Raw genomic sequence first — 18379 nt, forward strand, 5'->3', positions numbered from 1 at the left:
TGGTGAGGCTGATGGGTTGAAACCAGTATGTGTGGCGTAGTTACTTCCTTGGCTTGTTTCTGTAGATTATTGGATGTAAGGCATTAGGGTAGCTATTTTAGTAGTTGTTTTAAACAATTATCTCTGAACAAATAAAAAGTTGAGATGATCTAAATGGATTTGGTTAGTCTTGCTTGGATCCTAGTGAACGTGGGAAGTGCCACTTTTGAAATTGTATATCGATTAACATTTTGAGTAACTAAAGTGGGGAAGAAAACAGAAAATATGCATTCTGATAATTCATAATGTAAAGTATTTGTTTGGGATAGACTATTTCTTATCAGAACCTCTTACCTGTAGCAATTCAGAGTGTTTTTTTAAGTAGCTTTCAATTACGTTAAGACCTTCAAAGTTAAGTTCTGGATTTTGTGAGATAGTGCAGTGAGGTTTTGGGGCATACTTTGTCATCACCATAGCTAAGCTGCATGGGAAAGGTTGAGATTAGATACTACATCAAAGGTTTTAACTGTGCCCACAAACTTGTTTGCTTGGATTTTAATTGCCAGTGGTTTCCATTGTCTCTGTCTTTTTGGTGTCTCTGTGAAATGTGTGGCTAACCTGGGAAGCGAATGCAAGAAGTGTCCTGACATGCTCACTCTCATATTGAATCTTATCATAAGCACTAATCTTTGTGAAAAACAAGTACATCACTAAAAGGAAATTTTATTTCCTAGCTTTTGTGCAATAAAGAAGCATTTTAAACTTAGCTTTCTGCAGCACTGCAGAATTACTGAAGAGAGCAAAATGTTACCAGCAAAATCTAGATTTATTTTACTGGTAAAGCTGAGCACAGCATGGGAGTGGCTGTCACACCTGGAAATGTGTGTAACTCTGGCAGTCACAAAAACGACTTCCCTTCAGGTTCAGCATGTCATAGACAAGTCATTGGTATGAGAACTTGTGCTTTAATCCATCAAGGCATGTAAAATAAGGTACTTCTAAAACTAAGCTAACAACTTTTTTTTTTTTAATTATTATTACCTTAGTGGTTTTTAAGCATGCAAAGATTTGACATACTGTTTGTTAGTGGAAGAGAGAGGAAGGAGAGGAGAAAAGTAAGCAGAACATGTATTGTGCACAGCCCCTGCAAAACATCTGCCTTGTTCTCCCCCCTACATAAAGGAGGAGCAGCTGCAGTGAGCTTGGCCTGGGCCATCCAAGGGAACATCTAAAAATCTGGACTCACTGACCCCTGAATGAGTTAGTTCAGTAGGTTGGTTGGTTCCCTGTTGTTTGTCTCAGCTCCTTCTGGAAGGAAAACAGGTAGAGACAGACCTTCGATTTGATCGAGCTGTATGCAATGAATAATCCAAAGTGGCAAAAACTTGTGCTTAGGCAGGGAAAGAACTAGGAAAGCTGAGCATTGTAGATTAAAGTGCTACTCATTCTATATGGCTGTCTTATGCTTTGAATATATTTACCTTGCAGCGGGATCTGTCAGGCCATAAGAACATTGTTGGATACATTGATTCCAGTATAAACTCAGTAAGCAGCGGTGATGTGTGGGAAGTGCTGATACTAATGGACTTCTGCCGAGGTGAGTGTGGGCTCGCAGTGTTCCTCGTTGGTAGATAGGCCCTTTCCAGTGCTTACAGGGAACTTGCACAAATCAAGTGGGTTTTTGTTTGTTGGTTTTGGTTGTCTTTTTTTAATGAAAGGATGAAGCAACCTTATTCCTAGGCCTGGTCCATCCTTGAATACCAAAGAACTGTTTTGAACAATTCAAAGCTAAACTAAATGTGGAGAAGTGGGTGATATATGAGGCTCTGATAGGACTGTTACCACCTTTGCCACTGCACATGGTAGATCTAGATCTTTTCTGTTGTGAAAGGAACACTTAAGTATATACTGTTGTTTTCCGTAGGCTGACCACACAAAAAAATTGTTCTTCCCTAATGGCTAGGCTGTGGAATGAAATCGTTCTCCACAGTATGTCATACTGCAAGCTTTTTCTGTTTCAGTTTGACTTAGGATTGTTCCTGAAGAAGCTTGAAATGGGTAATGTGAAGCCAAAAGGCATTACTTTTACCTCTGACCTTTGTGCTTGTCTGTCTCTAGTCAGACAGACTCTTCCACTTTTTTTTTTCAGCTGTCCCAAAGCTTTGATCTGTTATGGCTAGAACTTGGTGTTTGGAAAGTTATGCATATGCTGTGCTCAAATGCCTCTTGCAGGAATAGAGTATCAGAAGGGGTGTGACTAGTAGGTCAAGAGTTCTCCCCCTCTACTCTGCTCTGGTGAGACCACATCTAGAATATTGCATCCAGCTGTGGGCCCCTCAGATCAAGAAGGACAGGGAACTGCTTAAGAGACCCCAGTGCAGAGCCACGAGGATGATTAAGGGAGTGTAGTATTTCCCTTACAAGGAAAGGCTGAGGGAACTGGGTCTCTTTAGCTTGGAGAAGAGGAGACTGAGGGGTGGCCTTATTCATGCTTATAAATCTGTAAAGGGCGAATGTCAGGAGGATGGAGGGGCAACGTGTGCAAGCTGGAACACAGGAGGTTCAACTTAAATATGAGACAAAGCTTTTTTACGGTGAGGGTGACAGAATACTGGAACAAGCTGCTCAGGGGGCTGTGGAGTCTCCTTCTCTGGAGACATTCAAAACCCGCCTGGACATGTTCCTGTGTGACCTGAACTAGGTGTTCCTGCTCTGGCAGGGGGATTGGACTTAAATGGTCTTTCAAGGTCCCTTCTGATCCCTGGGATCCCTAGCATTCTGTGGTTTTGTGATACATTGAATTTTCCCTCGTTACTCTGTTTGTGATAAACAGCTGTTTAAACCAAGTTAATACATCTTTATGTGCAGAACTGCACTCATTTTGAGCGCAAAATATTTACAGCTGAACTACTTACTTATTGGGCTCAGTTTTTCTTTAGAACTTTTGTACCTTGGTTATGAAGTTTTCCAACACTTATGTTAAATGATACAGTTCCCTTTGCCAACAGTCCAAAAATGTATTGTTTTTTTCCCCTCTGCATATCGAAGATGTTTAGAGGGGGAAGAAATTCTCTGTGGATTTTTTTTTTTTGAAAAGTCCTTGACAGCAAGAGAATCTTGAAGTTGAGGCAAATGCAGGACTCATTCAAAGAGTAACAAATGTGGAAGGTTCCACTTGTACAGACAGATTTTGCCAGTCTATGAGTTTGGCCAAACCATTTAGTAATGTATGTTTTATGGAGTCTTTTTCTTCCCTCTTGCAGACTCTTTTGTGGACTGTGGGTGCACCACATTCAGCATTCTATTCATCTAGTCTGACAAAAACTTTTACTTTTGAAGACGAAAGAAAAAACACTGCTTAGTCAGAATTATATTTCAGTGTTAACAAGGTGAGGTGATCAGGGCCTTAGAAGGTAACTTGCTGCTGTTGAAGCGTAGTCCAAAGACAAGATAAGATGCGACGTCTGTCAGCAGATATGAAAAATCCCCTTGGATTTAGGTGAAGAGGGAAGAAAATTAAACAAGATGATGATGAAGCAGGTTCCCAAAAACCTCGGGGGGGGGGGGGGGGGGGGCGTGTTACAAACTTTGAATTTGAACTCATGAATCTTGTGTGCTGACTGTGCAGCCACAGTTTAGGGAGCAATCTAAGACAAAGTAGGTCTGGTAGGACTGGGGCTTGGACAAGACTGGATCCAATTTGGCACACTTGCTCTCATTCTTGGTGTTTTTCTCCTCAGGAGGGCAGGTGGTGAACCTCATGAACCAGCGCCTGCAGACAGGTTTCACTGAGAATGAGGTGCTGCAGATCTTTTGTGACACCTGTGAAGCCGTAGCGAGGCTGCACCAGTGTAAAACACCAATAATCCACAGGGATCTGAAGGTGAGTTGTGGACTCCAGTAATACTCCAGAGCGCGTGCATGCTTACACTATAGCAGACAGGCTTTGAAAGCTGGTCCAATGTTTCTGTCCTTAGTAATAAGGGAAAGTTGGGTACAAATGCCTCTCCCTCTTGGAAGATTTGGGGGGAAAAAATGTCTCTCATTGCAGCTTACTATATGTTTACCATCTATAGATCTACTTTACAAACACAAATGTTTGAATAATTCTGTTTTGCACAGGTGTGCCAGAATGTATCTGATGAATTATTCACAGTGACTTTCTACCACCTGAAACACTGTTAATATTATAAGGTAGCTCACAAAAAGTGCACTGTAAATCTGTTTCCTGGACCCACATTAAAAGGATCACCCCAGAGATGTTGGCCTTGGGTCAGGAGTTGTTAGAAGCTTTTGAAACTGGTCTCTAGCTGTTGACCGTGCAAGTGAATTCTAAGGCTTCGTGCGCTCAGATGGGAACAGAGCAAGGCCAGCAGGGAGAGTTTTTGAAAAATCCCACACCTATAATCAAACAAGCACAAAAAGACGTTCCCTTTTCTTCTCAACTAGATCATAAAAATGCATGAATAATGTATTCACACAAGCCTTCTTCTTGGCCATGGATTTGAAATTCAGATGTGCTTTGTGAGTCAGTCAACAGATGCTTGTTTCATGCTGCTGGCTATTGTTTTATAGGAGCAAAAGACGACTTGTGTGCTAAGAACAACCAGGCAGTGCAGGGGAAAAAATCCTCAGGGTCTGGTATGCTTTAGTGTGTTTCAAATGATCATGACCCCACTGCTCAGTTAGTTTGAATGTATGAAACAAGTCTGACATCTGTTTTTTCTAGAGTGCTGTGAAATGGGTGGAGTCCTATGGATTTGAGGACTGAATTTAAGCCTGTGGACATCTTCCAGGAGTTTGAACAGGCAAGGAAAGTTAGGGTGAGAGAATAAGGCTTAGGAGCAAGAACCTCTTCAGTTGACATTAACCCCTGCTATTATGTTTTTGGCTTCAAATCCTTCTATTTTTTTTTTTTGTAAAATAATAATAATAATAAACTCATTGTGTGGTAAGTGAATGATTTCATCCACATCTGTAATTGATTAGTATGTTAATCTTTAGTATTAGTCTCTGTATTGAAATGAACTCTCAAGTTCTGGTTCTCTTGGTTGGTAATCTGTGCCTGAGGTTAGAGACCTGGGTTTTCTCTGTTTTTAAGACATGTTTTCATAGAATTGCTTGGGTTGGAAGGGACCTTAAAGATCACTTAGTGGCAACGATGCAACCCATTAGATCAGGTTGCCCAGGGCCTCATCTAACCTGGTCTTGAATACCTCCACGGATTGGGGCATCCACGGTTTCTCAGGACAACCTGTTCCAGTGCCTCGCCACCATCTGAGTGAAGAAATTCCTCTTAACCTCTAATCTAGGTCTCCCCTCTTTCAGTTCAAAACCACTCCCCATCATTCCATCCATCCATCATTGCCTGCCTGAGCAAAAAGTTGCTCTCTTTTTTAATCTTTTTTTATAAGCCCCCCTGAAGTACTGAAAAGCTGCAATGAGATCTCCCTGAAGCTTTCTCCTTTTCAGACTGAACAGCCCCAGCTCTTTCAGCCTTTCTTTATAGGAGACGTGCTCCAGCCCTCTGAACAGCTTTTTGCCCTCCTCTGGACCTGCTCTAACAGCCCCACATCCTTCCTATGATGGGGGCCCCAGACCTGGATGCAGCACTTCAAGGGAGGCCTCACAGGGGCAGAGCAGAGGGGGACAATCACCTTCTTCCACCTTCTGGCCACTCCTCATGATGACTTCTGGAGCTCCAGTTGCAACTGGGGATCTAAGTATTAACACAAAATTCATTATTTAGATATGTGTTGACTTTGAGTTCAAATTGAATGCAAAGGGGGAGCTGCACAAATCCGAGAGAGATTAAGGGCCAGAAAAGGTTTGTGAATGATCAGAGAGTAAGGAATGATCAGAGAGTGGGTAAGTGGTTTAGGGGTGAACGTAACCCTGTTGAAGAGCAGGCAAATGTTGACTTTGTAGACAGACTTTTTCTTCGAGCTCTTTGATTTTACTCTTTAACAGTGGAGGTTCTTGCCCTGAGGGATCTGCCAGCGGAAGAGATTCATGAATAGTCTTTAAGCCCTTTCAGACAAATTCAGCCAGATTACTTTGTGACCTTGATTTTGAGTTAACCCAGCAGGCTTTTCCTGAAGCAGAATGACCTGTTGTCATGAAAAAGATGGTACCTAGCCCCTGTGTTAATGTATAAGGTTTTCATTCGTGACCTGTTAACTATCAGGAGGTGTGTCGGTGTGCTTCTGTGTGTTTACAGCTGCATGATGTACTGTACAGGATGTGCTGGTTAGTTTTATGTGCTTTGATTACCACAAACACAAGTGTACACTGATGCTGCATTTTCCTGAAAAAAAAATAAGATTTGGAACAATCTCAGATACCTCTACTGTAGTTAGACCCTTGTCTGGGCCGTGTAAACAAGGCAGTAGGCTTGCATCATGTACTGACGTTTACTTGTTCTTGCAGCTAATTTCCTCAGCTTCAGGGTTAGTAGGCTATCGGTGCTGCAGGGCATTACCTAAAGTTTATTTTTGCTCCTCTCTGTGATGGTTTCGCTCGGGTGGGTGACCGAGCTCCACCACAACCGCTCTCTCACTCCCCCTCCTCAAAGAGGAACAGGGAGAAAATACGATGAAAGGGGCTCAAGGGTTGAGATAAGGACGAGGAGATCGCGCAGTAATTATTGTGATGGGCAAAACAGACTCAGCATAGGGAGATAGTAAGATTTATTGCCTATTACAAACGAGCTAGAGAAGTGAGAAACAAAGGAAAGAAACCAAAAGCACCTTCCCCCCCCATCCACCCTCTTCCACCTCCTCCCCCCGAGCGGCGCAGGGGAACGGGGGAATGGGGGCTATGGTCAGTCTATAGCAATTCTTCTCTGCCGCTCCTTCTCGGTCACTCTCGTCCCCTGTGCCATGGGGTCCCACCCATGGGATGCAGTCCTTGCTGAGCTGATCCAGCGTGGGCTTCCCACAGGCAGCAGCTCTTCAAGAACTGCTCCAGATATGAGTCCGTACCACAGGGTCCATCCCTCGGGAGCAAACTGCTCCAACCTGGGTCCCCCACAGGCAGCAGCTCCTGCCAGGTCACCTGCTCCTGCGTGGTCTCCTCTCCACGGGCTGCAGGTCCGGCCCGGAATCTGCTCCGGCAGGGGTCTTCCACAGGCCGCAGCCTCTGTCGGTGCAGGGCCACCTACTCCACCGTGGTCTCCTCCACGGGCTGCAGCGTGGAACCCTGCTCCCCCGTGGTACTCCATGGGCTGCAGGGGGACAGCCTGCTTCACCATGGTCCTCACCACAGGCCGCAAGGGACTTCTGCTCCGGCGCCTGGAGCACCTCTCCCCCTCCTTCTTCACTGACCTTGGTGCATGCAAGGCTGTTCCTCACCCCTCTCACTCTCCCAGCTGCTGTGTGGCGCAGCATTTTTTTCCCTGTCTTAAATATGCTCTCACAGAGGCGCAAACAACATCACTTATTGGCTCAGTTCTGGTCAGCAGTGGGGCCCTTACCAAACATGGGGCAGCTTCTAGATCCTTCTCACAGAAGCCCCCCTATGGCCCCCTGCTTCCAAAACCTTGCCACATAAACCCACTACACTCTCTCACTGGAGTAAGAATGCTTCCTGTGCCTCTACTTTGGGCCTTTTAACAGCAAAGAACAAATGACCAAACCTTTTGAATGTCTGTTGTATTTCCCTGACTGTGCAGTCTCTGCTTCTGTGTTGGAATCTGTCTAGAGAAAACTGTCAGACCCTGGGAGGAGTTGCATTTAGTGAGGTGGAAGGGGTGGAAGGATTTATCTACTGGCAATGATAATAATTTAAACGAGTACCCCGTATCAGGTTGGAAGTTGTCTGCATAACTCGTTTCACAATTAACCTTGTCTTTCCTGTCTCATATCCTCACTTTGTTTTAAAGCAGCAGCTTAGAGCTCAGCTTAATTTTTACATCTCTGAGCTTTCTGCGGTGAGAGGTCTCCCACTTCTACCTGTGATACTTCAGCTAGTTTTAAACTGTCTGGTTCCAGGAGTAGATAACTGGCTGACTTTTCTTGTAAAAGAAACAGTGAGATACAGCAAAATCCTATGTCAATCAACACAGGAGGTTGATCAAAACACCCTTCTCCTTTGCTTTGTCTACTTTCTGAAATAACTAGAATGTTGTACTCTTATGCTGAGGATTTAGTTCCTTCTGTTTTCATTTTATCAGGAGTCTTGCCAGTGTTGCACTTCTGTGGTATGATAAGACAGTTATGCTGTGCTGCTCTTATCCCTGTGCCTTCTTTATTATGCTCCTTTGTAATGTCAAGTCTTGCCCTGATGCCACCAATGAACCTGTGCTTGGAATTTGTTTGGACAGCTCTGTTCACTGTGATCTGTAAAAATTACCCGGTCCTCTGATGGCACACCCTTGTATTGACCACGTTTAAAAAAGCAGCACGTCAGTTAGTGCTCACAGATGTCATATTGCATTTATCTTTTTGCTCTGAAATACAAAATAAGCTTTTGAAAGTAAGTAGTGAATAGTGCTGGGGAGGAAGAGAAACTGAAACATCTTCAGACAAATCTGTAGGTGCTGGGAAGCAGTCAGAAAGGGCAAGGGCGCCTCAGTCATGCAACCCTCCCAAATCACTACCTGCCCTTAGACATACCCATCTTAGAAGTTGTGGTTATGAGAGGATGAAGTGAGTTGATTTTGCTAGTTGAAGAAAGTCTTATCCCTTGCCAGTCTGTGGCTATGCGGTGTCTTTTACCACTTAGTTTTAGCACAGGTTAGCATTTGTTTCAGAGAGTGACGAAAACTAATTACATTTTGTAGCTAACAGAACTTAAGGTGACTCATAGCTTTCCCTTATAGATTTTTTTTTTTGGAGTCCAAATCTGATTTTGTATATGTCAGTCACATTCAAGGCCGCAGCTGGAGTTGTAAGCACTCAGAAGTGCTGCAAATTGGACAGCTTTCTGGGTCTTTGACTGGAAGGAGGCACATCCATCTCGTTTGTAACAGACAGGCTCCTCTGGCCTGGCAGCCTGTAGCAGTAATTCAGGTACTCTGCTCTGCTGGTTGAGTGGTTCTTGGTTTTTGTTTTTTTCTTCTCTGTTAGTTACTGATCAAGCCTGCTTGCTTAATATTCCAGTGCTAATTTTTTTAATAAAACTTGCGATGAGAAGTCATGTCAGACTTTCAGAGAGAGAAAGTGGAAGGAATCTTCTGGAAATGTTTGTGGTGTGTTTGAAGGGAATGGGGAATAACACTGTCAGTGTTGATATGCTAGGGAAAACATCTGTGTGCAATGGTTTTGTTCAAAGCAGATGGATGGCAGAGAGGGGAAGGGGTGTTGTTTAACCCTTGGTTTCGAGCCAGCATTTTCCCCCTCAGCTGCTCTAATTTGGCTGGGTTTTCTGATGCTTAAAAGGCTGACTCCTTCATTTTCTTTCCTTTTTGGAAAAATTGTTTTTGATGGGGAAGTCTATTTCAAAAAGATTTTGTTAGTGACTACTTATGTGATGCTTCTTGTTGTTGCTGTTGTTTTGTTTTTAATATACAATTGGTACGTTTTCTTGTTGTATCTGAGCATTTGGCTTTGACTTAGACAATTTTTAAAGTATTTATATTCAATGTTCCCTCGAGAGAACATGATGTTAATGCAGCTGATAAATGAGACACTGGAATGTAGGGGTGATTTGCCAAAGCAAAGAACTGAACCCAGGTTTTCCATGCCTTGTCAGTATCGTAACATTTGCACTGCCTTCTTAGGTGGATAGTTGGCAGATTTTTGTTAGTGCATGATTAAGGGGAAGTATTTAGGAGAAAGGCAACAACTCCACTGATTTTCAGCTACCACAGGTGCTTTTTTCAGCATACTGGTGCTTGATTCAAATTGCCAAATAATATTTCAAAGAACGGGGTCATATTTTCAGCATCCTGGAGCAATCTCTGCTGATGCAATCACTGTTTAAGGACAGTGGGGTATCCAATGTGATAAAAAGCAGATTAAGTGTGAGTGTAAGGTTAAGTTTGTTATAAATAAATCCCTAAGTGACCAGTGAACCGCAGGAAAAAAAAAAAAGGAGTTGTATGCTAATTTCATGAAGTATGGAAGTGTGTTGTCATCCGTTAGCATCCTTTCTTCTCCACTAGACAGCGAGGGGTGTAGTTCATTATAAAGCTGTGGAAAGCTTGTATTAGCTGTCCCAAATTCAAATTGCAGACTGTGCACTGTATTGGCTGAGGGAAGTTGGGCACTGAAGATACTGAAACATGCAGTTCTTATCCTGAAGCACACAGTAGTCTTAAAAGAGGCAGGGTGATGTGTTTGCAGAAAGAGAATGAAAGAGAAGGAGAAAGGAAACGTGGCAGAATGGAAGGCAGTGTTACAACTAAGCTTCTAGGATTTGACTTCTATTTTAGGAGGTGTGATAGTTCTGATGCATATTTTCTTTGCTGTCATGTTATGTGTTTGTCTGACATGTCTGATATGTTTTCAGGCACTAAAAATCCTGGGTCATCTAAAGAAAACAAGTATTTTTGTTTTGTTTTGTCTAATGGAGTGTTTTTTGTGTCTGCAATGCTCATAGGTTGAAAATATCCTGCTGCATGATCGTGGCCACTATGTCCTGTGTGACTTTGGAAGTGCCACTAACAAATTCCAGAACCCTCAAACAGAAGGGGTGAATGCAGTAGAGGAGGAGATCAAAAAGTAAGTGCTTTTTTTTCAGCTTGGACCTAATTTGAGGGGTAATTTTTCTGTTTACTGGGACTAGATTTTACTCGTGCCTGTTGCAGCAGGTTGGGTGCTGCTGCATAGAGGGACCTGCTAGAGGTAAATAAGGGCCGGGGAAAGGTGAAACAATAAAGCCCTGAGCTTGATGTAATTGCTCTAGACCTGAAAGGCTGAATGTAACAATGCAGAGATGTTGCCCACCTTGATAAGGTAGTGACGTGCTTGGTTACGTGTGGAATCAGTCTGTCTCTCATCTATCTTGGTTTCTTTGAACTGCAAACATAGCAAATGACAAAATGCCTGTCCTCCATGAGCTGCTCATGTTAAAACCCTGCAGTGACATAGCCCAATTTCTCAGCTCTCTGTAGAAAGTGGATGGATCTTGAGGTGTTTAGTTTGGCTTCTTTTGCCCCAGCTAGAGTGGTTACAGTGAGGTGTACCTAGATATGCTTTTAAAAAGCGAACTCAACTCATAGTCCAGTAGGGCCTAGATCAGGGATGGACCTGATGCCATGTCCTTGCTCTTGCTTTAGGTTTAACAGCATCTCTGCTGGGTACTTTCCAGCACTGTTAGTGCAATGCTCTGGCTAGAAAGCAGTGTGTTAGAAATGTGTGCAAATGCTTCCTTTTTGTTAGGATTCAATTATAACTGCATGGATTTCCTAGATGTGCTTGACTGAAGTTTTCAGAGCTCTCTTGGTCTCGCTTTGTGGTCCCTTCGGAATGCCGTATTTGTATGCTTATTAACAAGCCTACAAAAACTTTGCCCTTAGCGATGCTTTCCTGTGATCAAGCCAAATAGCGGGGAAGGGGCTACAGCAGAAATTACAAGGTTTCTTCCTACCAGTAGGTCCGTAAGAATCTCAAACTGTCTCTGTTTCTTATCTTTTCTAGCTCTGGTAACTTGCTAAAATGTGACAGACTTTAGTTCCAGTTTGAGCTCCAAAATAACCTTTTCTGTGTCCATAATGATTCCAATTAGGAATCCTGGTATGGAAGTCTACTTATTAGGAGCCATGTATCCGGTTACAACATTTGTAGGTTGGCCAAAGCCCCAGCAGTAAGGACATTGCAGAGGACATTTGGCTACTGACTTTGTTAATATTCTGAATACTTGAAAGTTTATGTTTTAGTTCTTAAAATGACTGTCCTGTTTTGTGAGTACATTTCTTGCTATTGAAAGGATCTTGGGTATTGCTTTGGTTTCCCAGGATGGTTTGCAGTGGTCAATATTTTCTAGTTAGAGGCATGCAGCAGAAGCTGTTATTGATTTTTTTTTTTTTTTTTAATCATTTATGCTTAGTATATGCCTTAAAACAAATAGGGAAAAAATGAATTTTGAACTATTATAAAATGTGGGATAGTGGAAATGCTTCTGCTATCAATTTTGAACTCACTAATGGATCTTTTTTCTACAGGTACACTACGTTATCCTACAGAGCACCAGAAATGGTCAACCTGTATAGTGGCAAACTTATTACTACAAAAGCAGACATATGGGTATGTATAAAACCCAGTTAACATAAAATCAGACTGCAGCTTGATTTCGCTATCATAATGACAGAGTAACTTTCTGGTGTGGACTAACCTAGTTTTCATAAAAGACTAGACAGTTCCTGAATAAAGAGTTCCTCTGCTTGACGCTTCCGATAAGTTACTGCTAAATGGGCTGGTTTGTGGATAAAACACGACTAGTTCTTTGCATGTTGTCTTGCATGTGGTTTTAATATAGAGATGTATGAAATGTCAGGGTTGAACAATGCAAACCTGATTTCATGTCATAAAACAGTTAAAACAGAAAATTCAGGGTCTTGTGATTCTTGTGCCTTGGTTGGGCAAGCACATGAAATTAAAGTCACTGGCCATAAGAAGATAGAAAATGGAAAAAATAGGCCTTCCCCAAGGAATAACAGTATGCTTCTCCTGGACATTGTAATGCAGCTCAGCGTTCTCAAACCTGGCCAAAGACCAAGCTTTTGCACTGCTTTTTCTAATGATTAGTGTGGTCTTGCTATGGTGTTCATGCTGAAAGCAAAGTGCACCTGGATTACTGGCTAAATTTCTGGGTAACCTAGTCAAGGATGGTAGGCTTGCTTTTAGTCGTGATGGAGGTGGAAAAAAGCCTGTGCTGTCTCTATTTCAGAGTGTGTTTGTATAGTTTCTAAAGTCCTGAGCTGGGAAATAGCAAAGCAGAAGCAGTATAAGTAGAGGTTTAATGTGTCCTCAATAGTTGTGTGTCTGCATATGCAAGAGGCAAAATTGCTGGCATGGCATCTGCTGGGAAGAGTCCTCCATGCAATCTGTGAGCTCAGCCAAGAGTGAGGAATGTAGCAGCTCCTATGGGGCTCTTGCACTGCTGAGTTCAGTGGGTTTGTGGAACTGGGCCCTGTACCAGTGTTGGTCACTTGACTTGCTGAGACCTAGAGAGGGGAGGTCACAGCTGTAACAGTGTGAAAAGATTGTCAGGGCATCAGAGGCAGCTAGAGGAGAACCCAGGTTTTGCGCTCTTTGTGATAATGGGGAGGGGTAGAGATGCAGATGCTCAAACTGTCCTCCTCTTCCTGATGTGGAAGGAATTCTCTTCAAGTGACCTGCTGAGCATTTCCCAACAAGCGTGCAGTGTTGTGCACAGTGGGGCCTCAACTTCAGGGCCTATCACTGTGGCTGTCCTGCTCGTAATCTCTTTCCTCAAATTTCATTGAGGTTATTTTAAACTATAGTGCAATTTAATTGTGAAATCCTATGACAAAAAATACAAGCAGATGATGAGTTGCTTAGGATTAGGAAATGTGTTCCCCCTCTCCTCTTTGGGATGGTGGCAGTGTTTCATAATTAGCCGTTTTTGCAAAATTTCCATTTTATTTTCAGATAGATGGTTCTTCTTTCAAAAGCAGCCTGGCAATAGAACAATCATAGAACCTAGCAGCCTGCAGATGTATTTGTATACTTTTCTGGTACACAATTATAATGGTTGAAAGGTTGCGTGAACTGGTACAGCTTAAGCTTGGTAACCAGTATTATTTGTTTTTCGTCAGAATAAAAGTATTAAGGATGATGGATGACGTTTATTTTTGCTTTTAACTTTGCTTTTTTACTCTCAGTACGTTGAGAATAGAAAAAAATTCTTCTGCGTACCTATGTGTAGTAACATATACCAGTGTAAGGTTTGTGTAGGTTTGGAGATCTTGCTTTATAGAATCATAGAATATCCTGAGTTAGAAGGGACCCATGAGGATAATTGAGTCCAACTCCTGGCACCACGCAGGTCTACCCAAAATTTTAGACCATGTGACTACGTGCACAGTCCAAATGCTTCTTAAATTCAGACAGGCTTGGTGCAATGACTACTTCCCTGGGGAGCCTGTTCCAGTGTGCAACCACCTTCTTGGTGAAGAACCTCTTCCTGATGTCTAGCCTTTATACCTGCTTCTGTCCTGTTCTTAGTATGCCTCAGGCTTTGCCAGTTGAATGAGAAGGGTTGCACTATGCACAGTGCTATGTGGAACCGTGGGTTGTGTGTGGTGCTACTCGTCTGATCCCCACTGCCTATGGTATCTCAGCTTAGTGAGGGAGAGCTCTTCATGTATGTACCTTCTCATATAACTGTTTTCAGTTGACCAGAGGGATGTTAAAATGTAGGCTTGAGGTCATGCAGGACCACTGTGATTGAACAAGCTAGAATACTTTCCCTGTTATCTTCAATGGTATTTGAGTTGTGTGATTCCCTGCTTTGCTTCAGTTTGTTAAATCACCTGCTCTGTTCTCTCTCTTTAGGCACTTGGCTGTTTGCTGTATAAGTTGTGTTACTTCACCCTGCCGTTTGGGGAGAGTCAGGTGGCAATCTGTGATGGCAACTTCACCATTCCAGATAATTCTCGGCATTCGCAAGACATGCACTGCCTCATCCGTGAGTGTGTCTCTGACAGTGGCATAATCTACTTCTACAGAGCTTTGAAAAAAAATAGCATTTTGTTTTTATATTACCTGCTCCCACAGCAAAACAGTTGGTGTAGCTCATCTTGTACGAGACTGCACACAGGGATGGATAAAATCGTCTTCTAGTAGTTTGGGAGATCACTTTTCAAAAGACAGTTACAACAAGTATTTCTATTTGGCTGGGCTGTAGTGAACTCTGAAAAGGAAGGAAAACAGGCAACCAGTTGGTTTAAGAGTCTACAGAAACTTGCACAATAAGCCTATTTATGCAGAAACATATTTCTCCAGTAATAAATCTATTTGGATAGGGAACTGAAAAGAACCACAGTGACTTAGACTAGCGATAAGAATTTGTCTTCTGTGAATTGAGAAACAGAACTGAAATGATTTATAAATAACCTACTGCCTAGAGTGAATATGTAATTAAGGGTACAATGCATTACTCTTGGCAAAGCTGGGGCAGCTCTCTTGTTTTTAGTACAGCGTTTTATTTTATTTATTTATTTCTAGCTATAATCTTGAGTAACAGAAATGGATGTATTTTCAAAGCAGCCTGGTATTTTCTTGCCTTATGAAAAGGCAATGGTATGCCCCACTGACACACCAGGGTTGGATCAAGCTCTTTTCCTGTGTGTTCACTTGGAAATGCAGAGGTTAAAACCAACGCTGTTCCCTGACCAAGCAGAGCTGCGTTTCCCCCTCCTTGCTTTGAACTTTTAATAGCAGCTATGAAATTACGCATAGCAGTGTTGGGAAAATATTTCTTGTTCCATCCTGGCTGGCCATCTAGCCCCTTTCTTAGCTGACCCTGATGATCAGCTCAGTCCTGCTGACCATTGAACGGGTGCTTTGAAAGCGGCAAGGCACTGTGTTAGCATCTGCTTATGCTACAGCTGTAGCTCTGACTGTGAATCTGTTCTGCTCTGATGTTAGCATCTTTATCTTTTAAAGGGTATATGCTTGAACCAGACCCTGATAAGAGACCTGATATTTATCAGGTGTCCTACTTTGCATTCAAACTGGCAAAGAAGGAATGCCCGGTCCAGAACGTCCAGGTGAGTAGCAAAGGAGTGGACTGATGTAGGGCTTTGTGTAGGAAGGCTGGGGATGACAATTGCTAAATATCGAGGATATTGCCATATTATTCCCCTGGTCTCTAGTCAGGAGGCTCTATTTAATTTTTTGTGATTAGCAGTGCTGTTTTTTTTGTTGTTGTCTGTTTATTTTTGCTTTAAGGGGGTGTGTAAATCAGGGTTTTGATTCATATGTTGCTTATTTCTGTCTGTCTCTGATTTGCTCCCTCATCCAGTTAACAGCGTGAGGCCAACCAAGGGACCTTTTGCATGCGAACATGGAAAATTAGGCCATGCTTGTGAAACCAATTTGATTTCCAGGCAAACTCATCATAGCATGTGTAATTTGCACTGCAGTTGGTTTTAAACATAGTGATTTTGTCTGCTGTCTGGCTGAGAATAGTCAACTTGCATTTGAACCACATCAGACCTTACACAACCATCTGCTCCTTCTTCACATATCTTTACAGACTTCAATTGAAAAATGACAAGTTTTTTTTTCAGTGTTATGTATATCTGTGACATGAGATCTCTTGTTCTTTCCCGATGAGAAGAAACCTATTTTTTTAATGTGTCCAGTTGATTATTTATGATCTTTATGAACAAGACCCTGTAATTATGCTTGTTTTTATAGCTGTATTAATAACTATTGCTGCCATTGTTCCCAGGTTGTCTTGTAAAACACCCAAGACATACTATAAAGCTTTGTGTTCAGATTCCACGGATAGTACGCTGTCAAAAAGCTAAACTGAATTTTTCCCTCTCCCAAACAGCAAGGGTTTGTCTTACATCCAGCATGAGGAATAGCTGCTATGGGAATCCTGCAATCTTCATGCTTCACAGTAGTGATTTTGCAAATGATTTCTGACTGTTTTTTTTTGCCCTCAAAGTGCTAAACCTAGTATTTTTGGGATCTGCAGAACTCTCCAATCCCTGCTAAGCTCCCAGACCCAGTCAAAGCAAGTGAAGCTGCTGCAAAGAAGAGTCAACCCAAGGCCAGGTAACTGCATCTTTATTATGCACAGTGCTCTTTTTACTATATGCTGTCTTTTGCTTTTTACTAGAAAAGAGGCTTGGTATATTTAGCTGCTTCCTTGCGGGTTTACGTTTTTACATCGAGACAAACACTGCAGTCCTGAGGCTTCAACGATGTAAATATCCATTGATCTGAAAGATAGAAAATGCAGATACTGGAATTTTGCATGCCTTAGGACAGGGGATTTGGACAATACTCAGCATGACTCAACAGCTAGACTTTTTATACCAAAGGCATTGCATGAACTTCAAGTGCTGCCATGAGGCACTTAGGATGGATGACACAACAGATTCATCTAAGGCAGTAAGTACCCAGAGTACCTAAGAGCAAAGTCAGGAGAAAGACTGCAGCTATCCTACAGTGGGCCTGGAATTGGTCCAAAGAATGCACGTCTTCTGAGAAACTGCATCAGGGACTACTGCTGTTTGAGTTTGACCCTCAGCAGATGATAACCTGACCCAGTAATTACTGTGTGCAATTGCTGTGATTTCTGCACGAGCCATATAATTTCTTCAGTGGTTATAGGGGGAGCCCAGGTAACCTCCATCTGAAGAGCCTAATCACTGGGGAAACCACTGTACTGCTACAGCGGTTCTTCTCTCCTGCTGCTGTTTGTTATGCTTATGATATTGTAATGAGATGTATAAATTTTGTTGGACAAAACTTAAACCTTATTTTACTGCAAAGCATTACAGTAGCGGGCACTCCAAAAATGGTGTTTTTCTTCAGACTCTGAAATAGGGCATCTCTTCTCCTGTCTGTCAGGCCCAGGAGTTTGCTTTGCTTCTTTTTATAATTGAACATGGCTACCGTCACGTTGGTAGAACAACTTGTTATCTAACAAAGAAACATAGACACGGAAGGGGACAATAATACCTGGCTTCTTGGCTCTGTTGCAGTCTATTGTTGGAGGACAAATGTTAGCAAGGATCAGAGGAGGTCCAGTGACCTGATTCTGGGATAGATGTACTAAAGTTAAGGTATTTCTAAAGATGCCAATTCAGACAACTCTGCCCAAAAGTACCAACTGCTCTTAAGCTTAATTATAACCCTCATCTGCTCATCTGTAACTCTAAGTGGCTTTAAACAGTACGTAGTAGCAAATTTTTGAGTTGAGTGATTTTGACAAGTTCCCACTGTCCACTAGGAAAAGATACCACAATGTGCAAAATCATTAAAATGATTGTGTTGGATTAATGCATTTGTGAATGCATACATTAAGTTTTACTGTGCTTCCAGTTTTGTGGAAGGGGTTGACCAGTGTACCTGGATGTATCTAAGAGTTTCACCTTTATCATTTCATCACATTTACAGCTGAAGTATGGATGAATTTTTAATCCCATACTGTGTGCTTCTTGTAACAACTCTCATGCTAACAAGGGCTGCTTTTACTGCTCCAGCTGGTGTTTTTCTCATTTTAATTGTTATATTGTTTTGTAGGTTGACAGATCCCATTCCTACAACAGAGACGTCCATTGCACCCCGCCAGAGACCTAAAGCAGGACAGACACAACCCAACCCTGGAATTTTACCTATTCAGCCAGCCCTCACACCTAGAAAGAGACCCACAAGCCAAGCAGCAATTCAGCCACAAGGTGAGACTGCTGTATGTGCAATACCTTCCTGACAAGCACTGTGTATGGCTGCGATGTGGTGTTGATCGCTCT

General features: G+C 42.4%; 1 protein-coding gene across 8 annotated transcripts in view; it reads left to right on the forward strand.

Annotated features, from left to right (window-relative positions):
* The window catches only part of AAK1 (AP2 associated kinase 1), an 88035-nt gene that overhangs the window by 28145 nt on the left and 41511 nt on the right, over positions 1–18379 (forward strand). For all 8 annotated transcript variants that reach the window (XM_035345282.1, XM_035345284.1, XM_035345288.1 and 5 more), the window contains exons 4-11: positions 1468–1576; positions 3720–3862; positions 10522–10643; positions 12086–12167; positions 14442–14574; positions 15555–15658; positions 16597–16676; positions 18153–18307. In XM_035345282.1, coding sequence (XP_035201173.1) covers positions 1468–1576; positions 3720–3862; positions 10522–10643; positions 12086–12167; positions 14442–14574; positions 15555–15658; positions 16597–16676; positions 18153–18307 — 928 coding nt within the window. The remainder of the gene's footprint in view (positions 1–1467; positions 1577–3719; positions 3863–10521; positions 10644–12085; positions 12168–14441; positions 14575–15554; positions 15659–16596; positions 16677–18152; positions 18308–18379) is intronic.

The sequence above is a fragment of the Oxyura jamaicensis genome, chromosome 22, assembly GCF_011077185.1.
Source record: "Oxyura jamaicensis isolate SHBP4307 breed ruddy duck chromosome 22, BPBGC_Ojam_1.0, whole genome shotgun sequence".
NCBI classification, from domain to species: domain Eukaryota; kingdom Metazoa; phylum Chordata; class Aves; order Anseriformes; family Anatidae; genus Oxyura; species Oxyura jamaicensis.